At 44.6% G+C, this 24,643-nt stretch overlaps 1 protein-coding gene across 6 annotated transcripts in view; it reads left to right on the top strand.

Annotated features, from left to right (window-relative positions):
* Positions 1–225: 225 nt before the first annotated feature.
* The window catches only part of CLUAP1 (clusterin associated protein 1), a 29,855-nt gene continuing 5,437 nt past the window's right edge, over positions 226–24,643 (top strand). The window contains exons 1-11 of one of the 6 annotated variants that reach the window (XM_045512721.2): positions 226–757; positions 3,116–3,227; positions 4,095–4,179; positions 4,437–4,616; positions 8,195–8,290; positions 10,590–10,673; positions 15,038–15,171; positions 17,129–17,270; positions 19,171–19,243; positions 20,070–20,147; positions 23,990–24,097. In XM_045512721.2, the coding sequence (XP_045368677.2) occupies positions 736–757; positions 3,116–3,227; positions 4,095–4,179; positions 4,437–4,616; positions 8,195–8,290; positions 10,590–10,673; positions 15,038–15,171; positions 17,129–17,270; positions 19,171–19,243; positions 20,070–20,147; positions 23,990–24,097 (1,114 nt within the window). In that variant the 5' untranslated portion in view covers positions 226–735. The remainder of the gene's footprint in view (positions 758–3,115; positions 3,228–4,094; positions 4,180–4,436; positions 4,617–8,194; positions 8,291–10,589; positions 10,674–15,037; positions 15,172–17,128; positions 17,271–19,170; positions 19,244–20,069; positions 20,148–23,989; positions 24,098–24,643) is intronic. The other 5 variants (XM_010949808.3, XM_010949809.3, XM_045512722.2 and 2 more) reach the window with 5 other exon arrangements.

Raw genomic sequence — 24,643 nt, 5'->3', positions numbered from 1 at the left:
CGTGTTGGGTGCGATCCTCACTGGTGAACCGCCGGCGCGCTCAACCCTCCTTCAAACTCTGCCCGGTGGACGGACAACCGACGACGCGAAGAACCGGGCCGGTTTCCGGCCTGTCGTGAAGCCCAGGCTGGCTGCGCATGCGCGGGTCGCAGCCGGGCCTCATCTCGCCACTTCAGCAGTTAGTATTGCCTGTCCCTCGCAGTCCGGGGTCTCAACGCCATCGCGCTGCGGGCGCTTCTCCGGGGCTTCGGTCGGGGGCGCGGCTAGCTACTTTACACATGCCAGAGAGACGTGTGCTGGGCACAGGACCCAGGCGGGAGACTCAGCTTCGTGACATTATCGTACATTCTTTCTAGAGGAGTTTAGGAGGAAATGAGAAGCAGTATGTAGAGCGCCTAGCATAGTGTCAGGCACTTAGTAGGTGCTCAGACCGTGTTAGCCAGTGCCAGATGTTTGCAAATTGTGTGAAGAGGGCCCAGGTGTCAGCTGGGGCTGGATCCCAAAGCCCGCTCCCTCGGCAACGCAGGATGCCCCCTGCCGGCCGGCTGTCCTCTCTCGGGCCCGCATGGAGCATGCGCACATGGCACGGCCGTTTTGCCGCCTGTATTGTTTGGCCCCGGCTGCGCGCCGTCGCGGGCTCCGCGCGTTGCCATAGAGACCCGTGAGCGCTGAGTGGCGAGCTGCGGAGACCGTTGGCTTCTGCGGACACTGTTGGCTTCTCCGGAGCAGAGCGCCATGTCTTTCCGCGACCTCCGCAGTAAGGCAGCCCTGCCCTCTGTGACTTGCAGTCTTCCCGAGACTCGGGGCTCAGGCCTGCCGCGCCCCCTGTCCTGGCCCCGCCGAGACTCGCGCGCCGGAGCCCCCTCCCGGGCCTCTGCGGCCCAGGGGCACCCCTGGCGCGCTGCCAACCCCGAGGCTGAGCGCCCCGGCCCTTCCTTGTCTCGTAACATTTTCTGCGATGATGGGAGGTTGTGTATCTGCCACGAGTGGCTAGTGCGGCTGAGGAACCTAAGTTTTAATTTTATCTAACATTAATTGGTTTATATAGCCACATGGGGCTGTTCGCGATCGTATTGGGAAACGCAGAGAACCGTTTTTGAGTTGGGTTAGCTTAGAGCTCAGAGAAATGAACAACAAAACCTAGGAGAGGGCTGGTGAATAATGATAATTTCAGGTAACATTTTCCGATGTTAGTTCGGTACTTCCTGTTCTATGTATGTGCATCATTTCATTTACTCCTCCAAACAACTGTGCTCCTGCATTTAGAGACGAGGAAATGGGCACAAAGAGGTCAGGTAACTCGGTAAACAGACACAGGTGGTAAGAGCTGGTGCTGGAGTGTGAATTCATGTTGTCTAACCTCTAAAGTCTGCGTCCTTATCTAAAGGACCTGGTGAGGCGAAGGAAACCCATGTGCCTTGGCTAGAAGTGTGGGGAAGTGGAAGAATGGGGATAAGAGACTTAGTTACTACTACTTTGGGGGACACCTGTTACACAGCAGGGATTTTACATCAGTATCTTATTTTAGTCCTCACTTTAACAGTGAGATGTAGCGTATAATTCTTTGACGCAGAGAGAGGTAAAGTAGCTTGCTTCAGGTCACACAGCTAGAACTGGGTGGAAACAAGGATCAAAACATCAGACTGTGACTCAATCTCTTGCCTTTTGTACACTATCATTTTCTGACTTTGTAGCAGTGCAGCCAGCTGGCCCCACCTGCATTGGTGTAGCAGGCATTGCCAATTTGGGGGTGATCTGAGGGACCTCTTTAAGGCCAATTTTCTAACCGAGTTGCTGGTGCCTGAAATTTCACCATTAAAAATTACTCCTTTCAGTTTGAATTGCTCTTTTCTTACAATGTAAACATACAGGAAGAGGCACCACATTTTACTGATGCTTACTAGCACTGTTATGTGAGTTTATGCCCTCTGGGATTTGGGGGTTCTTGGTGCCCTTATGTCGTAGAGACCAGTGTCTCCTCCCTCTTAATTTGGGAAGGCTGGCATTCTGCTAGGGGACGTTGAATGGGGTTGTGTTGGGAAGAGTGTACAGGAAGGGGATTTCTGAGCATTTTGACCTTAAAGTGCCATTACAATTGTGCATTTTATGGTAAGAATCTTACTGTCTCCATCTTGACAATAATACTGCGGAATTAACAGAACTTGACTACTCTTTAGCTTGGTGAAATGTTTAGGTGGTGCCTGACTCTGTGATGGGAGAGCTGCTGCTTTGTTTTCCATCATTTCAGTTCAGATTTCCCCCAAAACAGTGATGGGGCCCTCCTATGCTGCTGCTCTTCCCTGTGCCCTTCTCTTCTCTTGTGTTGTCTGGTGAAATCCAGTCTAACCTCCAATTGCCCAGGTCGCTTATTTGTGAATATCATTGGGACATTTTGCATCTCCACCTTCAAGAAGAGTGAGGACAGATGTCATATAGCCAGAAGCACACTGAATATAGATCTTGGCGCATCGTGAGAACTGAAAAAATACTGTGTTTATTTCCAAGTCTTGCTTAAAGCTTAGTGACCACAAGTATTAGTATTACTGTTCTAGCCTGTTTGATAATAAACCTAAATATTGCTCTACAGTTCAACCATTCTCTTTTAGATTTCTGTAAATACAGTGCAACTGACATCTTAAATTTGTGTTACTAAGGTCCTGTGTGCTCACTAAAAAAAAAGAGGACAACTCAGAAATAACTCAGGAACACAGACTTCACCTTACCACTGTCACCCTGCAAAAAAACACAATTAACGTTTAAAAATGTTTTTCTTTATGACATTTCATAAAGCCAGCTAGTTCTCATTTTAAGTGGTAAAGAGAAAGATATCCAAGAGATAAATGAGGTATCCAAGAGAGAAATTAAATTCACAGCCAGTCCCTAAACCCCGTTTTAATGTATAGTTTCTACTTCTCCCGTCGAACTTAAATAAGTGTTTTTCAGGAAGCAGATTAAGTATTTTAACTTTTATCTTCTTTTTTTCTTTCTTTCTTAGAGTTGATAAATAGTCCGTAAAAGTGTCAGGTTGGGGATAAGAAGAGAAAGAAGGTGTCTAAGTTAATAAGTCATTGCTGTTTGACAAAGAACTGGCTAAATTGTGCTTTACCTTGGACAGATTTTACAGAGATGATGCGAGCCTTGGGATACCCTCGAAATATTTCTATGGAAAATTTCCGCACACCAAATTTCGGACTTGTATCTGAAGTGCTTCTCTGGCTTGTGAAAAGGTTAGAACTGCACTTTAGTGAGGTCTAAAAATGAAAACTAGATTTTATTCATCAGCTGCCTAGAAACAGGATGCTTTTGTGAAGCAAAAAGAAAAGTTCAGTAAAATTGGAGACTCATTTGTAACCTGTTAAAAATCAGCTGAGTGTGAAGAACACTGTGGGAGGAGGGAGTGCACCAGGCAGCGGTTAAAGAATTCTCAGTAGGAAGCAGGCACTTGGGGCTCATCCAGGCTCCTCTTCATCCTCTCACCTTCATGAGGGAGTAACAGGACCTCCTCACACATTCCAGTGAGCACACTGGATTGAAAATAATTTAGATTTCATTTTGCATGAAAAATCTAATTTGACTCAGGATTGGCAAACTTTTTGTTAAGGAGATAGCAAGTCTTTCAGTCATTGCAGGCTACGTAAGATCTCTGTCATATATTCTTCCTTGTGTTTTATTTTTTGTAACCCTTTAAAAATGTGAAAACCCTTCTTAGGTTGTAGGCTGTACAGAAAGAGGTCAAGGACTGCAGTCCACTGACCCTGCTGACCCCTGGTGTGTCACCAATAACTCAGAGGAAGGAACTCCAGCAACTCTGCTGGGTCAGGGGCTGGCAGCCGGAATAATAGTTCTGATTATTTTAATTAAACTTTGAAGTCTGAGGTAGGTTTAATTTTGTAAGCTGGGCCCCAAATTTGGTTTTTAAAATCCATTAAGCCTATCGTTAGGTGAGGATTTGTTTTTTCGGATGTTTGGTATTTTGTGTTGCTTCTGAAGCCTTTTCTTACTCCTGCTCCCTTAGCTGGGGACTCAGCTTCCTGTTCTTTCTCACTGTGGACTTTTTGCTTAATTAACTCGTATCTTCTCTCTCCCTGCAATAGGTATGAACCTCAGACTGACATCCCTTCTGATGTTGAGACTGAACAAGACCGAGTTTTCTTCATTAAGGCAGTTGCTCAGTTCATGGTTAGTTCACAGTTATTTGATGGAGTTGTACAATTAAATACGTTAGAAGGAGATGAAGACAACAAGGTCCTACTGTGTAGCACAAGGGATTGTATTCAATACCTTGTAGTAGCCTGTGGTGAAACAGAATATGAAAAAGAATACACAAATAAAAGTGAATCATGTTGGCAGAGACAGTTTCAAATGACCTACATGGGATTTGGTTTAGATTTTACATAGAAAAGATCTTAAACTTCTTTTTTTCGGTCTGAAAATAGGCCACCAAGGCACATATAAAACTCAATACTAAGAAGCTTTATCAAGCAGATGGGCACGCAGTGAAAGAGCTGTTGAAGATCACGTCTGTCCTGTACAACGCTATGATGACCAAAGGGATGGAGGGCTCTAAGACAGGAGAGAAAGATACCAGCAAGTTCAAGTTTGATATTAGCTCAAAGGTAAGGGCAAGGAAAGCTTGCTGTGAGGGGTGGGATGTTTATTTCTCAAACTGTGAAACGGAGCCTGTCAGGTACAGTGCCCCTTCTTTCCTCACTGCTTGACCGAGGCCCGAGGTTTGTGCACATCTGCTTTTGGATAAAAACAGAAGGGACGATACATGCAACTATTTATTGAAAGCCTGCTGTCTGCCAGGCACCGTTCCAGCACCAGGGATACAGGCGTGAACGGCAAGGACAGGAATCCTCTGTACCCACGGCTCAGCTTGTGGAGTCAGGGCGTAAACCCCAAAGCAGAAGGAGCAGCGGGTCAGACGTGCTGAGTGTGTGCAGGATAGCAAAATGGGAGGGCTGCAGGGCACGGAGGAGGTGTCCCACGTAGGGAGCTGGGTCAGCCTCAGGGTGACAGTCCTCACCCTGAGGATTGGGTGACATCTTCAGCAGAGATCTGAAGGAGGAAAAGAGCAGGCCATTCAGTGGAAGGTGGGCTGTGTGTGTTTGAGGAAATGCAAGGGAGCCATGTGGTCAGAGTTGGGAGGGGAGGCAGTGATAGACCCTGTGGTCCCTGGGTCCTTTAAAACTGACTTTTTGGTTTTTGGGTTTTTTGTAGGGGTAGGGGGTAATTTGGTTTGTTTATTTAATAGAGGCACTGGGGATTGAACCCAGGACCTCGTGCATGCTAAGCACACACTTACCACTGAGCTCTACTCTCCCCCAGAAGACTTTTTTACCTGAGGTGGAAAATCGTTGAGTTTTGAAGAGAGAAGGACATGACTAGAAATTTCACATTAGAGGAATCACTCTGGTTGCTGGGTTAAGATCAGACTGAAGGGGAAAGCAGAGGCGGAAGTGTTAGAAAGCAAGAGATGGGGGAGGGTATAGCTCAGCAGTAGAGCGTGTGCTTAGCATGCATGAGGTCCTGGGTTCAATCCCCAGTACCTCCATTTAAAAAAAAATTCAATAAATAAACCTGATTATTCCCCCTGCCAAAAAAAAAAAAAAAAATTTTAAAAAGCCAGCAAGAGGCAGTGGTGACTTTGAGTGGAGCACAGGTCGAGTGCTCAGCTGAGCTTAGGGAGAGAGGATGAGCTGCCAGTGTCTGAGGACTCAAAGCAACAAGCCAAAAACGAGAACTGTCTTTAACTGCGGTGGTATAAGCAAGGGGCTAAAACCGGAGGAAGTATCAACTCCCTGTTTCACACGATTACTCTGGCAGCTTTAATGCACCCAGAGGTGTGGGAGGGCTGGGAGTGGAAAAGTAGTAGGTACTGAGTCAGTGGGAAAAGTGGCCTTAGTTTTCTCCCCACCTTCCCCATAAGGTGGCCTCAGCAGAGACACTGAAGAAGACTGGGGTCCACACCTCAGATAAAGAGACCTGGGAATGAGGAATGCAGGGCTGGGAATGCAGGTCTTTATCAGGATATGCCTGGCCAGAGGGCCTGAGTCCTTGACTGCAACTGTCTTCAGAGACTTCAGGGCACTGGTGTTGGGGTCGGCATTCCCCATGTGGCCTGCCAGGTAAAGTTGCTGTAATTGACTGTGGTCAGGCCTCAAAAATCATACACAGGAGCCAGACTCCTCAGTGGAAGGAAGTAGCCAGAGGTTAGGACGTATTTTGAAGGTAGATCTAATGGGATTGGATGTAGGTTGAAAGAAAACAGGCAGCCCAAGGAGGATCCTGAAGCAGCTCTGTCCGGCGGCACTCCCTGTGACCATGGGTGTGTTTGCACGTATGCCATGCCATACAGTAGCCACTAGCCACGTGTTGCCAGCATGACCAAGGAACTGAGGTTTACATTTTATATAATGGTAAATAGTTTAACACTGAAGATGCCTACATGTGACTAGTGGATAGTATTCGATATCATAGCTCTAAGGTTTTTGGTCTGAGTACCTGCAGGGATGAAGTTGCCATTTACTGAAATGGAGAAGAGTGTGGAAGGAGCAGGGTTGTCAGGAAAGATGAGGGGTTCGCTTTGGGGCATGTTAAATTTGCAATGTCCAAGAGATATCCAAGTGGAGACAGTGAGCCTTAGCTCAGAGCTTTAATCTCAGTATTAAAGCTGAGAGCTTCTCAGGGGGAGGGCATAGCTCAAGCAGTAGACTGCATGCTTAGCATGCACGAGGTCCTGGGTTCAATCCCTAGTACCTCCTCTAAAAATAAATAATTCTAATTACTTCCTCCCACCAAAATAAATAAATAAACAAATAAAAACTGCAATTAAAAATAACATAAAAATGAAAGCTGAGAGCTTCTCAAACTCTTCCAAAAGATTGAAGAGGAGGGAATGCTCTCAAACTCATTCTATGAAGCCACGATCACCCTGATACCAAAGCCAGGCAAAAACACTACCAAAAAAGAAAACTGTAGGCCAGTATTGTTGATGAACATGGATGCAAAAATCCTCAACAAAATATTAGCAAACAGAATCCAACAACACATAAAAAAGATTATGTACCATGGTCAAATTGGGTTCATCCCAGGGAAACAAAGATAGTTCAACGTATGCAAATCAATCAGTGTGATACACCACATCAACAAAAGAAAGGACAAAAATCACATGATCGTCTCAATAGATGTAGAAAAAGCATTTGATTAAACTCAACACCCATTTATGATAAAAACTCTAACCAAATTGGGTGTAAGAGGGAGCATATCTCAACATAAAGCTGAGAGCTTAGGAGGGAGTGTGAAAGAAAACTGTGTGAAGAAGTGTGAAAAGAAGTGTGAAGGAAAATTGGAAATTCACTGCTATTAGTCCAGGAGCTGGACTATCGGAGCAGAATCCTGGAGGACCAATGAAATGGGAAGAAAGTCGTCAGCTGTGAATGGACAGGGAGAGTTGTCGCTTGTGGTTTGAAAATGAAAGAGGGGAGGTGGGAATTCATTATTGAGGGGAGAGAGAGAGTGGGCAGAGTTGAGAAATGTTTGTGCTCTTTGGAAATTGAGCATCTTCCAGAAAGAGAGGGTGATGTGCAAATCCTAAGAAAGAAGCTTGTGCAGAGGGCTGGAGGCTAATCCATCATTGCTGTCACCTTCACAGCAGGACCTTGTGGGAGCCGGGTGCTGTTGTAAGGCCTTCATGCGTGTGAACTCATCTGAGCCTCACAGCAGCCCTGTGAAGTCAGTCTAAAGGCAGAGGATGAGGGAACAGGGAGGGTTTAACATGGGGCATCAGGATTCCACGATAGGAATGTGTCCCTGGGGTTGCCCCTCCTCTGGTTACCCCGCAGCTGCTGAGGTCCCTTATTGTGACCTAGTCCAAATAGGAAGCGTGTCTGCCTTTACCCCCCTACACCTCCTGGTTGCAGAGGACAATTGACCTGACATTCAGGTTTTCAGAGAGACCCAGGTGACCTGGAATCAGCCTAATTTGTACTTAGATCAGTGATCCCTAGACTGGTGTCTTGGGAGCTCTCTTCTGCAGGATGTGAACATGTGTCTTCTGGAAAACGTGCTCTGTAGTCACGTAAGTCAAGTATCCCAACTGAAGGTGGGAATGGATACGAACAGGTTGGTTCTTTCTGAATGCCTATTAAAAACCTGTTACTAGAGTTTGGCTTTGATTTTTTCTTTCCAGATTGCAGATTTGAAAGCAGCCAGGCAGCTTGCTTCAGAAATCACTTCCAAAGGAGCATATCTGTATGACTTGCTGGGCAAGGAGGTGGAGTTGAGGGTAAGCAGTGTTCAGATAATTCAGTCACCTCCTTAACTAAGCAGATTTCCAAGGTTTTTTTTCCAATTCTATTTTTCCCTGTTTTCTGATTTTATTCAACTGTACCTGATTAACTGAGATACTGTGTGGGAAAGTAACATACATACAGTGTTTGCTGCTGTTCCTGCTTCTGGTGGGCACTGGTCTGTTTCTGGTACCTTTGGCATCTGGTTCAGAAATGGCAAATAAGTGCCTGTTGCTAGAACGTTCCTCCTTGTGCCCGTGACAGGCTTTATTGATCATGATGTGTTTCCTCAGTCTCAGCACCCTGCCCAGCAACATGCTCTTCTGAGCCTGTGGTTCCCAAATCGTGTTGCCCAGCGGAGTCACCTGGGGATCTTTACAAACTCCTGATGCCTGGCTTCCATTCTGGTGTCATTGGCATAGAGTGTGACTTGGGCGTCAGGAGTTTTGAGTCTCCTGGGTGATTCTAACATACAGCAGAGTTTGGGAACTAGTAATTAATCTAGGCGGCCCCTAGTAATCAGTTGAAGTTGATGTTACAGTTGAAATTTATTTGCAATCCTTATTCCAGCCAATGCTAGTCAAGGAGTATGCTCTATCCCCTGTGTTTAAGGAGCTGTTGAAGATTAGGTTCCTAAAACTCAGAGCTCCAAAGAGCTTTTAAATCACCTGATGTCCCAGTTGCGCCCCCCCTCCATGACGGAGAATCAAAATGCCTAGTAGTTAGAGCCAGATTTTTAAAGATCTCCAGGTGATTCCAATGTGCAGCAGTTTGGGACCTACTAGTTGAAGAAGAGATGGAGTATTGTTTAATTCTGCCTGTAGGGATTTATGGCATTTATGTTCACATCTAATGTTTTTGAGTTAAATGCATTCAATTCATTCCATTCCCATCAGGTGTATCATCCCTGACTATTCTTTCGCTGCCTTGCCTGTATTCTGGCATTGCTGATACAGTGTCATGGTGTTTTTCCTCCCACTTTTCATTTCTGCCTCAGGAGCCGGCCGGAAGCTGGGGACCTGGGTGCCAGCTCACCGTCCCTGCTTTTGATATATTGACCGAGTGGTTGCCACCTGGTGAAGTGTAGTTGGCAGAACAAAACTGCCATTGCTGCCTAAGAGCTAATTTAGATAAGCAGTGAGGCAGCTCTGGGCCGGCCGTGTTTTCTGTTTGTAGTGCCATAGTGAACATTTCTCCAGGTGTTCATCACAGACCCAGAGACAAGAGCTAGTTGCCTGCTGTCTGCCAGCAGAGCTGCAGCTTCATTATGAGACTTGGTGAACTCACCAGGGTCCCCCAGGGGCCCTTGGAGCACCGTCCTGTGATGAACTGATGAAACAGTTAGCAGCTGAACTGTTTCTATGGAAGCCATGAGACCCTGAATGTAGTACTTCTCAGATTCTGTATATGGTCTTGATCTGAGGAGGATCCCCATCTCAACAAACATTCATTGAGGACTGACACCAGCCACAGGCAAGGAAGGCACCATGCTCTATCCTTGAGTGGGTCGTGGTCCCTGCCCTCAGCAGCTTCCCACCAGTGGGGAAGGTGAGGTGCACTGTGGAATAAGGAAGCATAAGACAGAGTTTGATAAAGTGCTCCAGGAACCTCATAACTGTGTCCACATTAAACTCCCCTATCTCACAAGTTTCCAGTACTGATATGATAGGCACAGATGCCTCCCTTGATGGTTAGTGGTTCGTGCTAGGGGCACAGCCAAGATCTCACCAGGTACGGTTGTCAGTGATGGGCAACTTGGAGGGACGTGTCATAAAGAAGGTTGTGGAGGCTGGCAGGGGGCTCAGACAGCAAGGTGAGCTGCACTTGTTTTGGGGTTACCTGAATGGAATGCAGATGAAGAAGCAAATTTAGGAGAAAGGATTATGGATAGTGAGTTTAGTTTCCCACAGCTGAATGGTAGAGTGCATGCTTAGCATGCATGAGGACCTGGGTTCAATCCCCAGTATTTCTATTTTTAAAAAATTAAAAAGAATAGATGCCATTAATCTCTTAACGAGTGTTCAAAACTTATAAAATATTAATTGTGAGTTAGCCCTGGTCAGATGGGCATATTTCCTCCTCACAACCTCACATGAAAAAAATATGTATCTTCCTTACACTGATGAGAATACTGAGAATACAGAAGACACTTGGAGGGGGGTGGGTGATGGCAGAAATGTCTTTGCATCAGAGACCCACTGAGAACCAGTCCATAAGCCATATCTAGATCTGGGAACTGGTCCTGAGATTCCTCTTCTGAAAAAATACATCATTTCATTTCATTGTTTCCCGTAGAAACTGAGAACAGAAGCAATTGCCAGACCTCTGGAAATAAATGAGATGGAAAAAGTGATGAGAATTGCAATAAAAGAAACTTTGGTAAGATTAATTTGCTTTTATTTAATGTTTTTGTGCTTGGAACTCGAAAATAGTAAGAATTCCTGGCCCTACAGGGTAGTAATGCCAGGCTTCGTAACAAAGAAGGGATTTGTCAGCAGGGAAGTGACAGATTTAGAGGATGTTCTGGAATACCTAGGCTGCTTCCGCATTATAAATGTGGACAATTCCTCATGTTTCTCAAATTTTGTCAATTTTATTAATTTAATATTTCTCTTAAATTCTTCAATAATTTTAGTGAATGCTGTATTTTGTGGACTCTTCACTCCTTATTTAACCAGTTCCTCACTGCTGGGCATTCAGATGATTTCCAGGTTTTCTTTAGTCTAAACATCACTGTAATAAAGAGAATGCCCACCAGCCTTTACTACTCACCCGTGAGCAGGTACTATTTTTACATCTCATCTGAAGTATTCATTGGAAAGGCAGAGAGCTGGGGGGACTCAGGACTCAGACTACTTAGGTTTGAATCCCTGTGTGTGATTTTAGGCCAGTTAACTCACCAAGTGCCCCTGGGCCTCACTTTCCTCATCTGTAAAATGGGGAGAATGGCAGTGCCCACCACATAGGGTTCTTACGAGCATCCATTATGATGGGGTGTGTCATACATAGTCTTTGGCACATAGTAGGTATTCAGTCATCATTAGAGATTTATTTTATTCCATAGACACAGACAAGGGAACCTTATGGAGGAGTGGTTATAAATTAGGAAGTATTTATACTTCCTTTTATATATATATTTAAAAATTAGGAGTAGCTATAAAACAAGAATTTGCTGAGAGTTATATAAAAGTCAAAGATTGATAGGTTTTTGTACTACTCTTGTTGTAAAACAGTAATAACTCCCTAGGCGACCCAGCACGGGGAGTCAGAGCCTCAGCAGGGGAGAAGGGCAGGACAGCCGAGATGGCAGTTTGGTTACGTACAGGCAGATTGATCAAGTAAGTAAATGTGTTAAAGATAATGGAAGCCAAGTTTCTTACTGTTGGAGGAAGGAGTTACAATATGAAAAGGGATAAAATTAGAATGAAACTTGAAATAAGAGGTGTTGGTTAAGTGCATGGTTTTCAGTACGTATGTAGGTAGATACAGGAATAAATTTTGTTATACGTATGTGTCCGTGTAGCATATGTATGACGTGTTTATGTGCATACTCATGCACACCCACATACACATACATTTCTTAGCTCTGAGCACACCTGGCACCCAGATCTTGGCTTCTAAATGCCATTTCTCCACTGAAAGGAACTAGGGCTCTTGGGGAGAAATGTCTGATTCCAGAGCCGGGACAAGAAAGTAGAAGATCTTCTTGTGCCAGAAAGCAAGGAAATAGTCGAAGAATGACGAGGGTCTGCCAAGGACACAGCAGCCAGCCTGAGTGGGCTTCCCCTGGCCACACCAGGGACAGTTTATGCATCAAAATAAATTATAGTAATGGATTATAGACCTTTGAATGAAATGGGAGAGCATGGGTTCTCACTGATACAAAAAATAAATGAATACATTGAAAGCTGATAAAGAGCAGGTTTTTCACATAGTTTCAAAGTAGCTCCCCACAAAATACTTATTAATTACAGAGAGGAACAGGCTTTATCTGAGAAGCCTGACAGACACACTCTTAATCCAGTGATCAAAATGAACATCACCAGTAGTGGAGCAAATCGAAGTTAAGCATGCCTGATGGGATGCAGTTACATCTGTGCTATTCCTGCCAGAGACGCATAACCTGAAGCTAATCAGACACAGGCAAGCTGAGGGGCGTTCTATAAGTCACCTGGCCCTTGCTCTTCAACTGTAAGAAGGTCATGAGTGTCCAGAAGAGGCTGAGGAGCCGGTCCAGACTGAAGGAGGCTAAGGAAGCAGGCAGACTGAATGCCAGGAGTGACTCCCTGTTACGGACTTCACGGGGACTGTGGGAAACTTGAATGGGTCTGATGATTGGATGGCAATAGCGCATCAGTGCTCGTTTCCTGCTTTGATGGTTGTATTACGGTTATGTAGGAGAAAGTCCTCATTCGTGGAAAATACACGTGAATGTATTCAGAGGTGATGGAGCATTGGGTCAGCAACTCACTATCACCTAGGTCAGGAGAAAATGCTTTGTCTTATGCCCCAGTTATTGTAAGTTCATGATTGTTTCTAAATTTAAAAAAAAAAAAAATTTAATGATAGTACTCTTGTACTTGTCAGTGTTCTGCCTGAATCAAGTTAGCATGGCATGAATGAGGGTGAGGTTCATTTCTTGGTGAATACCTCTTAAGATACCTTTTTTCCTTTTTTTGAGACTGAACCAGCACAAGCTTTATACAATGGCCAGAGTGGAGACGTGGGAACCTAGTTCATAAGTCAACTTCTCCAAGATATCTTTTTGTTGTTGGAAAATATCCATGGTATTTGATAATTCTAAAAATAAAACCAAATCAACAACATGGATACTTAAAAGAGGTTATAAAATATAGACCATTTAGGTAAAAAAAAAACCAGAAAATTATTTGTGTTTATCATATTTCTCTTATTTGAGGAACAGAACTTTTTTAAAAATCTTGTTTTTGAGGTCAGATGAATTCACTAGGTTTTAATCTAACTTGGATTCAGAGAAGTAGTAGTCATCAACTTGAGTTGTTTGTTCGGAAAGGAGACCCTCCTTGTCTTCCTCTGAGAGTGAACTCACTTCTCTGCTGGGTTTTTTTTTTTAAGTATTTGCAGCAAATGGATGGTTAGTGATATGATTATCTTCATGAAAGCATCTTGGAAATGGTTAGTGTACCTAGACTGAAAAAATTAAACCATAAGTTGACTGGCAATAAAAAGTGATGAGTTCCAAATACGCACTGTCTCTCAACGTCGTGGAGAGTGTCTGGATTTCTTAGATGATTTCTTTGTGGACCCCATAGTGTTTCAGAGCCCTGCAGGTAAACAGTCAATAAATCTTTATGGGGCTACAGACATGCGAAGTTCTGGAGGGGAGACCCCCCCATCCTGGCCACAAGGGGTGGACCTAGAGATTATCATACCAAGCGAAGTAAGTCAGACAGAGAAAGACAAATACCATATGATAGCATTTATATGTGGAATCTAAAATATGACACAAATGAACTTATTTACGAAATAGAAACAGACTCACAGACATAGAAAACAAACTTATGGTTACCAGAGGGCAAAGAAGGGGAGGGATAAATTAGGAGTTCAGGATTAGCAGATACAAACACCTGTTTATAAAATAGTTAAACAACAAAGTCCTACTGTATAACACAGGGAACTATATTCAGTAGCTTGTAAGAACCTACAATGAGAAAGAATATATATATATATATAACTGAATCACTATGCTGTACACCAGGAACTAACACAACAATGTAAATGAACTATACTTCAAATTTTTTTAAAAAATTAGGAGCTTAACAGCAGAGTAGGATAGTCCAAACCTGGGGAGGCGTTCCACCCCCAGCTGGTTGTGTTCCCAGCATCAGTCCTGGTGCAGCAGGTTGCAGCTCTGAGCCCCAGGCCCTGACCTGGGGCTTCCCAGACAACACGAATGTGAAGGCACAGTACACTTACTCGGACTCTCCCTGCTCAAGGGAACTTGCTCTTACAAGAGGATGGGGAGGCCCGCGGTTTTCATCAGTGATCTCTTGGCCCCTTCATTCAGCCCCCTTTGCCCAAGGCCTGTGTCCCACTGCTGCCCAGCCCCATCCCCCCCAAAGGCTGGGTCACACTGGAGCCACTGAGGGAGGCAAGTTCTTGCTGACATCACCAACAGTGGTTTCTCTGTGTATTTCAGTCTGCAGTCGGGGCTCAGCTCCTAGGAGAGGGAGGAAGAACCCCTCTGTCTCAGTCCCCACAGCCCGTGGATTAGAGATAGGAGCAGGCAGTGTTTCTTTCTGTTCCCTTCTAAGTAAAGCTAATATAAAGCTTATGTGTGCATGTATTCCGTAAGTCAGGTATTTGTAGCTGGGGGAGTCGTCTGAACAGTGTAAAGTAAGTCAGACAATTCAGAGTGACGTGTAGCCAGTCTAAACAAGTTTGCTGGCAGGCAGTCTCGGGCCTCTGCTCTGCTTCAGACACTGTTCTTTCCGTCTTCATTTATTTCCCTGGGCAGAAACACCCTCTGCTCATGGAAAAAGAAAAAGGGCCATGATTTTTTCTGGGCCTATGTGGTGTTCCTCCTGGAAATGGTTGGTTAAGTGAGTGATGGCCTGGGGGAGGGTCTGCTCCCTTTGCTTACTTATATTTCTGTTCAGCATGGTGTTACTGGGCCCGAGGAGCGGGGAAATGCTTCTTTTCCAAGAGTCGGGTTGTCGGTCCTCACTGGCACATTTGTCTCATTCGTTTCCTGTTAAACGTAGGCACAGGTTCAGAAAACTAAAGACCTGCTCAATAACGTGGCCTCTGATGAAGCTAACTTAGAAGCCAAAATTGAAAAGAGGAAATTAGAGCTGGAAAGAAATCGGAAGCGACTCCAGACTCTGCAGAGTGTCAGGTAGGTGTGAGCACCTGGAGAATGATAGAAAGCTGTCTCTGAAAGTTAAAACAGACCAAGGGGATTTGTTGTCTGTGATATTAACCTTTTGAGCACTGAAAAAGCCTTGCTTCAGGATGTACGTGTGTTTCTTGTTCTAGCAAGCACACTGCTGAACTCATTCTCTTTACTGATTTCCATATGTCTGGAAAACTGCTTAATTCCTGAACTGCCCTTCAAACTTTTGTAGCTTCTTGGAACGCAAGGCAGAGTAAATCCAGATGGAGAAAGTTTTACAGGGTTTGGCTCCTAAGATCTGTGTCTTGCCATAAATTACGTGGAAACAGAAACATACTCCCATTTCTTGGTTTGAGTAGATTGTAGACTTTTATAATTCCTCACGAGTAATTCATATTTCTTCTGACCTTCCTTTTCAAGTATGTGCCTCACATTTTGTTGTGTGTACTCTCTCTTCTTCTCCCTTCCCTCCTCCTCCCTCCCCCCCATTTTTTTGTACCCTCCTTCCCTTGCTCTGTATGTATCTCTGTTGCTCTTTGTCCCTTTTCATTCTCCCTTTATTCTTCTGTCTTCACTCCTTCCTCTGTCCAGCTGCTGCATTTGCTCTGAATGTGACTTGCTTTTTTGAGATCCTGGTGCATGGCCCACGCTCTGGCTCCTTGTCCTGTGATCTGTGGGAAGGCAGCCCCCCCCCTGGGGACAGCAGACCGTAACCCAGGGAGCATCAAGGCTTCCTCCCAGCCAAGGGCAAGACCGTGCCCCTTCTGCCTCTGGAATCAGGGCTGCCAGATGGATTTGTTTCATTTAAAAATTCTGCCTTTCAAGTGTAAATTCATTTTTGTTAAGCCTCATATCTTTTTGTTTCGTTTTATTTGGGGTTTTTTTTTTTTGTTTGTGTTTTTAGATGAGGTAGGTAATTCAATTGATTGATTGACTGACTGACTGATTGATTTAATGGAGGTACTTGGAATTGAATCCAGGACCTTGTGCTGAGCTATACTCCACCCGCCCCCAGATCTTTTTAATAGAAAAATTTCTGTTTTTCTCTAGTACAAAAGATTATAAATTGTTTTCTCATTTATCTGTTTATATTTTTAAAATAACAGAGTTTTCCCTTTAAGATCAATATTAAGAGAAAAAAATAAATTCAGCAAATGAGTTGAAACAGGTTTTTATGTTATGGCTTTGTTTTTAAATTTTATATTGTTTAAAAACTTAGCTTTGTTGGGGGAGGCACTGGGTATAGCTCAGTGGTAGAGCACTTAGCATGCACAAGGTCCTGGGTTCAATCCCCTGTACCTCCATTAAAACAAAACAAAACAAGCAGCTTTAATTTGTAGCAACCTATATTTCCCTTTTTAGAGGATTGATTTATTTGGGAACATCCAGTTAGCAGACTGTTATGCCCAACTAAGATAATGCGCATGTTTGATTTATTGACTTATTATTATTATTTTTTAATTGATTTTTAGAGATGTGTTTGGTGTATGATTATTTTTTAACTCTGTATCGAAATCTGTGCTATACTGAATGAGAAAAAAGACTGCAAGGCTTCATTTATACTATTATACTTAATGTTTGTTTAAAAAATGCATTCCCGTAAGTATGCATAGAAAAGTCTGGAAAAGATGTGTGTCAAATATTAAGTGCTAACACCTAGCGATGGGATTGTAAAGTAATTTTGATTTCATTCATCATATTTCCAGGATTATTTCTAGTTTTTACAAAGAGCATATCTTACTTTTTGATTTAAAAAAAAAATTAATCTTCATTTTGTGGGCAGGAAAGACAAAGGGGGAAATTAGCTTTAAGCAGTCACGAGAGTGAAGCACCTTCTCCAGTTAAAGGCTTACCATAGAAAACCAGGACGAAGTCTGGAGTTCTGAATACCAGTTTCAAACAGCTGGATATTTGTGTATCTGACTAACCTTTCCATTTTAATTTCATTTTGTTGTTCTAGGCCAGCCTTTATGGATGAATACGAGAAGGTTGAGGAAGAGCTGCAAAAGCAGTATGACATTTACCTGGAGAAATTTCGAAATCTGGCTTATCTGGAACAACAACTCGAGGACCATCATAGGATGGAGCAAGAGAGGTTTGAGGTAAGTGCCGAGCCAGCTCTTCTGTACAGACCGTTCCTTCTTGTGTGTTACTTTGTACTTGTTGACACGTCAGTTTGCAAATATCATTGTGAAAAAATGTGGATGAATGTCTTTTCTCCCTGACCAGGCAAGGATTGCTCATATAATTCTTCTGCTTTTTTGGTTGTGTGGCCTGGACTCCAGGGCTGTCAAATCTTTGCTATTCGTTTATCACCAGAGTTTGGTCACTTAGGACCATAGGCAGGGCCGGCACGTGACCTGTGTGCAGCCATACCCGACTCCAAGCTTAGAAGGGCCTGGGCTTGCTTTAGTGCTCTGCTGTCACCATCTTGAAATTCTTAATAAATTTTAGCTACATTTTATTTTGCATTGAGTCCCACAAGTTATGTAAAGTGTGGTCTTGAGGACAGATCTAAAAACTTGCTTGGTCAGTTCACTTTTTAAAGATTTTCGAGGCCTGGTTAATTGAGTAATCCAAACTGGCTTCTCAGGCACTGCTTTATAAAGAGGAATTGTAGTTTACTGATTGTTGTGGGAAATATGTATAACCCAGAACCTGACTAGCTGTCTTGCACATGCCTCTCATCCCAATGTGTAAGACCATTTAGGAAAGAGTATTTCAGATCCCAGCATGAGCTGATAAATGTGGAATGCAGAGCAAAGGAGGTTGGACCAAGTTGCTATCACTTTTTAAATTGCCCTTATACCTTAGGGATATTTCTGCTTAACCCAGAATAGTCATTTGGAATCAATGTTCATGGTGAAATTGGTCTGCAGTCTCCCTTTCTCATACTGTCCTTGACAGCTTTTGGTATAAAGGTTATCCTGGCCTTCGTACAAACCTGGACATTTGAACTAGGTGATGCTACTTTATTGTCCAGGAGAGCTGGCTATGAGTAACTAACACCTTCGTCTGGACACATTTATCTTGACGAGGAACCTGGTGCCACTCTTGCTACATGGCAGAGGCAGGCCCTGGAGGAACGAGGTCCTGGACTGGTGTGTTTAAGGACATTTTAAACATTGGGTGTCTGGAAAGGAACAGGAAAGAGCCAGTGAGAATAAACTGACTATTTAGTATTGTTGTCTAGGCCTCCCCTGGGGTCAGAGGACATATCGAAGAAAATGCCTCAGGACGCAGTGGGCGGCCCCAGTTCCTTCTGAGGGGCCCCTTCCCGCCCACCCTCCCCTCAACAACTACCTACTCTGGTTTTCTTCTGTCCTCACGCCTATTCCCTCTGCTTTTCATTCCTGATCCCTCAAAATATTTCATGCATGAAATAATGTTTCCTTTTTAATGTTTAGAACAACAACATATTTTTAAAAGCCAATTTCCTCTCCCATCCTCTCTTTTGACAGTAATCAGGTCCACATTTCATAACCTAACCCAAGGGTTAGCTTTCTTTAATCCTCTGGGAATTAGGGCTAGTATTTCTTTCTCTTTTCCTAACTTAATCAGTCCTGCCATTGGCATCTTTCAGGGCTAGAATTGTGCAAAGCAAAAAAAAATGACATAATTAAAGTGCTTTATTTTAAGAGCAGGAGGCCTGTACTGTCCCATAGTTGGTGCACCTGTTCACCTGTCCACATCCCGCACAGGCACGCACGACGGGCATCTTGTGTCGTCAGATTGCTTCAGAGCCAGTGAGGTGTAGTGGGAGGAGTGTGGGTCTGGGGGCCGGTCAGGCCCATCCTGGGCCAGCTGTGTCATTTCCAGGAGCCTTCCTTTGCACTGGGCTGCTGGAGTGATGGCTGAGGAAGGTGTCCAGGTTCCCTCTGCCTGTGTCAGAGTTAGCTTCTGCTTCTGTGTAAGGATTAGCAGTACTTGCTCATGTGGTAAAGAGTAATAAAACAGTCCAAAAAAGGGTCACCTCTGGGTCTTGTTTTCCCTGCTCCACAGGAAGCTGAAAACACTCTCCGTCTGATGCAGAACAAGCTCAAGGAGGAAGAGAAGCGGCTGCTCAAGACTGAAAGTAAGCTTACGCCTTTCAGACGGACGTGCCTGCTCGGGCTAGTGTCTTTAACCTTAGAAAAGTTCCATGGATATTTTATTTATTTCCAAAAGGCAATTTTTTCACGATTTTTGTATCAGGTGCCACTTTAATTCACCTAAGTGCTTGAGAGGCTGTTTGAAGTTACAAAGCATTTAAACACATTTGGTTTTCATGCCAACGGAGATACTGTTTTCCCCTGTTGAAACGACACCATTAGTTTGAATTATACATAATTATAAAAGAAAATTTGGTCTCGGAGGTCTGTAGGGTTCCTTGTTTGGGGGCAAACTGAGGGCAAGAAGCATCATAATACGGTGCCACACACACCCATCAAATGTCCCCCAGTAAGCCCAAATCGTTCATCAAGGCTCTCACCTGTAGAGAAGTAGGGTCACCTACAAGGCCTAGATTCTGGGAAGGAAGGTTCCCCGTGACTGGTCAGCGCACTTCATCCGTGGACTTCACCAGGGTGTCACGCCAGCCTCGGGAGCAGCAGCTGAGCTGGGCTTCGTGCTGGACTGAGGCCTCTGTCTCACAGAACTACTCCTCTTGCTTATTCCTCTTTTTTCATGATGGTACCTTCTCTCATGCTTGAGGGTGGTGTACCTGGCACTTCAGGGGTGCTCTCTCCCTGTCTCTTCCCTTTGTACCTCCTTCCTGCTGCCCTTGTTCTAGGCCCCTCTCTCCTGACACTCAGGAAACTCTGGAAGGAGAGTAGGGACTGCTGGGAAGTCCTCTAGGGGCAAGTTTAGAAAATACCAAGGGCCTCTCTAGCCAAAGCAGCCCCTCACCTTTATGGTTCCAGGTCAGCCAGGAGAGCCCGAAGCAGCCCTAAGTGATAAGCCTGCATGGAGTTTGTCCCCTTCTGAGAGGCCCGGCACAGGTAAGAGCCCAGCTGGTTGGCTGCATCCTGCTCTGCCCTTGGACCGGCGCATTAAGACCTCTCCCACTGATCTCGCTTTCTTCTTCCAAACTCAGGCTTTTGTTTTGTGATCCGTAGGTTTGAGATCTCACGAAGGACAGAGATTCTTATGAGTATATGTGGTTTAGTTTTTTCGGAAAAATAATTTCCAGTTTAAATCAACTTAATGAAGGGTAGTGCTTAATTAGCTTGCGGTGAGCAAAGAAGTTGGGAAATTTTTATGAAGGATCGTTCTCAGTTCTGTTCATCCCAAGCATTTGAAGATGCCTTGTCTGTCTTCACTTTTCTGCGTATGTGGGAATGTTGCCCAGACCACTGGGGTCAGGGAGGAGAGATATAAAGGAAGACTTTCTGAATTTTTCTCCCATCTGTGAAAGACTTCTCTGAAAGAAAAATCTAATAGTGCATAGACATGAGTCAGGGAAAGAATTAGCAAAATCCAAGAGCTAGGGGAGATCATCTTGTTGAGGCCACTGTGCAGGCAGCTGATTCAACCCAGCAGAGCATTACTGAGTGTCTGTTCTGGGCGCTAAGGACATGTCAGTGGACAGCAGACAGGGCTCTTTGTCTTAAATGATGTGACATACTAGCGACATGCTAGGAGACAAATAGTAAGCAGGCTGTTCTTGGAAGGTGAAAGGTGCCATGGGGGAGAAAGCGGGCAGTTCGAGGGGCATGGGGAGGGTATAATAGAATTGCAGTTTTAACTGGGAGTCAGGGTAGACCTCGCGAGGAGATGCTATTTAAGCAAAGACTAAACCAGTAGAGCTGGGGAGAAGGGAGATACCAAATGAGGGGCGTCCCAGAAAGGCTGGGAGCCCGAGCCCAGGGAGAGGGATGAGTTTTGCTGAGTGAGGAGCTGTATGAACACACAGGGCTTGAGTGCAGGCAGGTCAGAGGAGCTGGGAAGTGGGTCGTGTGCTTGCAGGGCTCACGTCCGATGGGTACTGTCTGCTCTGATCAGCAGGACGTGAAGTCATCACAGGTTTGGCTTTGGGGGTTGGGAGTGAGGGCTTGGAGGAGGAGAAAGTTTGAGTAATGAGAGATGGGAGAATGCCCTGGGGGCCCCAGCGATTGAAAAGGCGAAGTACTCTTTGGAGATGCCCTGTAGGAAAGGTCAAAGGGCAGCTCTGCATCTGCCCACCATCCTTTTAAACCTTATTGCTGGTGGTAAAGTTGTAACTGTACCCTCTGTAGGATTCAAGCACTGTAGCATTAGGAACTTAACGAATCCTGGGAATTTATAAAACGACCCAGGAGTTTCTAGAAAGCTGCTGAGTAACCTCATTTTTATAGTGTCTTAGAGAGCAGACGTTCATGCATTCCATACACATTGTGTACATACTGTGTGTCAGCTGTTGTGCTAGAGCACAGCGATGGAAGAGGCCCTCAGGGAGCTCCGGGTCTAGAGCTGCCGCATGGGTACCTGGCCACGGGCTCGTGTTTTTGAGCGTTTGAAAGATGGCTTGTCCAAATTGAGATGTGTGGTTCATGGAGACCATACACCAGATTTTGGAAACTTAGTATAAAAGAAAAGTAAAATTACTCAATAATTGTTTACACTGGTTGCTTATCGAAATGACATTTTAGATAGATTGGCTTAAATAAAACATTATTGAAATTAATTCACCTGTTTATTTTAATGTAGTCACTAGAAAATTTTAAATTGCATCTGTGGCTGGCATTATGTTTCTGTCGGACAGGGCTGATCTAAAAGGAAAAACTTACAAAGAAACTTCTGCATAAATTATGGAAACTTCCTATATAAATGGGTGTGGGGTGGTGAGGTGGTTTTGGTGTGAATTTCTCTGATAGCTGATGAAATGGAGCATCTTTTCATCTGCTTATTGGCTGTTTGTGTATCTTCTTTGGGGAGATTTATTCAAGTCCTTTGCACTTTTTTTTTTTAATAAAAGTAGATTTATTTAGAGAGGTGTACACGAGGTTGGGGGGGTTAGTTGTTAAAGTAAAGGCAGATACACACTCCACAGAGTGCAGGCCATCTCGGAAGGTGAGAGAACAACCCTTTGCACATTTTTAAATTGGGTTATTTATCTTTTTACTATTGAGTTATATACTCTTTATATATTCTGGATACTAGACCCTTAAGTGATTTGTGATTTGCAAATATTTTCTGTCATTCTTTGGGCTGTCTTTTCACTTTCTTGATGATGTCAAGTTTTAATGAAGTCCAGTCTATTTTCCTTTTGTTGCTTGTGCTTCTAGTGTCATATTTAAGAAACTGCCAAATTCAAGATCACCCGGATTTACCCCTGTTTTCTTCTAGGAGTTTATAGTTTTAACTCTTGCATTTAGATCTCTGATCCATTTTCAGTTAATTCTGTACATGATGTGATGTAGGGGTCCAGCCTCATTCTTTTGCATGTGGCTATCCAGTTGTCCCAGCATCATTTTTTGGAAAGTTTCTGCTTTTCCTTTGGAATTATACCGGCACCCTTGTTGGCTGTACTGATTTCAGCGTCACTGACAACTCAGTGGTTTCAGTATCAGGATGTGTTAACTTTAGTTTACGTGCTCACTCTTCAGTCTGTTGCTTTGTGTTGTCCGAAGAAATTGTACTGAGTCTGAGGTGCCTGGATTAATGTGGCTTTAAAATCAGCGATATCATGTGCTTTATATTGCGTGGGGCGAGGATTTAATGTCATAGTTTTCCTGGGTGAAGTAAACAGCGAACTAATGTGAATAGTGATTTCATTGTACGGTCCTTAATTTGTGTTAATACATCATCACACTCTCTGAAAGGGAAGAGCTTTTATAAGGTGGCGGTTTTCAGGTCGATTGTGTGGAAGCCTTTGCAGGGTGCTCTTACTGACACTGTCTCCAGCTTTCAGGGTCGCCCCCTCGCGCTGTGGGGCACAGCTCCAATCCACGGCTAAAGAAACCAGAAAGCTTTCTCCGCGCCCAGCGAGGTGCAGCTGTCCTGTCATTCCGTCTTACAGCAGGGGCTGGACAGAGCCTGTTCATAGATGAACAATTGCTCAACTTCCAAACTGTCTTAAGAGTCAGCAATCAGAACAGCAACTGCAAATTCTTCAGTCCCATCCTTCTAAAACCGCTGTCACTCTGAGCACAGAGAAGTCAGGTGGGGCGGTGAACGCTTTTTCTCCCCGCTGTGGAAACTCTCCTTCTGTAGGTTTACACTGGGAAATTTTCAACCCACACGACTCCAGAGGCAAATTTAAGAAATTAATGTAAAAGGCCGTTGTACTGAGAATGACCCTTCTTTATCTTTGTGATAAATTTTCTCCAGTAAAGAGTAATGTGAGCCCCAGTTTTCATTGCCCGTTACTAGGCAGCCGAGTTTCCCAGGCCAGCCCCGCTCGGGCCCTTCCTGGCCTTGTCTCCCCCCTGTTTTGGGGAAGTTGCCGGCCTTCCCAGTGGACTCCACTTCCTCCCCTTCCTCCTCTCTGTGATCCTCGAGGAGCTCGACTTCTGGTAACACAGCCTAGGACTGAACAGAGAATGGTTTTCCCCGCAACTAACCAAGAACCTCCAGCTACCTTGCCAGCTGGCTGTGCAGTTTTTCAGTTTTATGTAGTGCCTCTAACTGGTAGTATTGACTCGCTTTTTTCTTACTTTGGAGAGTTGTTTAGAAAGAGCTAGCCTTGCGTCATCTGCATTAACTCTTCACTGGGTCTCCCAAGAGCCTTGTGTAATCAAAAGCATCAAAAGAAAGGCTGAGCAGCCCAGGTGGCTTTTCACAAGAGCCTTACTGGACAGAAGCTGTTTTAGAGTCAGTGATGGAGCCACCCTTCTGTTTTGCCTGCTTGTGTTCCCGTCAGGTAATGATGACTCAGACATTGACATCCAGGAGGACGATGAACCCGACAGTGAACTGGAGGAGAGACGGCTGTCCAAGCCACGGACTGCCATGGAGGTGCTCATGCAAGGTACCACGGCCGCTCTCGCCTGCCCTCCTCCCTGTGCCCTGCTGCAGGGAACAGCGGCCACGGTCGGATTGGGGCTGCTTGGTGTCAAGACCTGTAAGCACACTGCTTTGTTGGTTATCAGGATTTGGCTCTTAAACTGCTCAGTGGTCATCTTTGCTACTACTACTCTTACCTGTGGTTCCAAGAATGGCCAGAGTTCTTTATGGCTTGGTGTTTCTCACAGAGACCTCGGGAACACTCTGCCTCTGCCTCTGAGCTGGATTCCGCTCTTTTTGGGTCCAGACTGCTCTGAAAGCAGCTCCATCCCTTATGGTCAGAGAATTAATGCACAAAGAAGGAACTGACATGAGCCTCTCTGCTGTTAATGTTCTTCTAACTTCTACTTTCTTGCTGCAAAAGATTCAAACAATAAAATGTGTGGAGCAAATGTGGGTGCTCCCCTGGGGTCTTGCTCGTGTCTCATCCCCACCCTAGAGGGGTCATGGCCAGGGGCTTGAGGGTGTGTCCCTCCAACTTGCCTTTCCACACATGTACATGTGCACAAAC

The sequence above is a fragment of the Camelus bactrianus genome, chromosome 18 (assembly GCF_048773025.1).
Source record: "Camelus bactrianus isolate YW-2024 breed Bactrian camel chromosome 18, ASM4877302v1, whole genome shotgun sequence".
Classification (NCBI taxonomy): domain Eukaryota; kingdom Metazoa; phylum Chordata; class Mammalia; order Artiodactyla; family Camelidae; genus Camelus; species Camelus bactrianus.
Note: the sequence above shows the minus strand (reverse complement) of the source record. Positions and strands in the feature narration are given on the sequence as shown.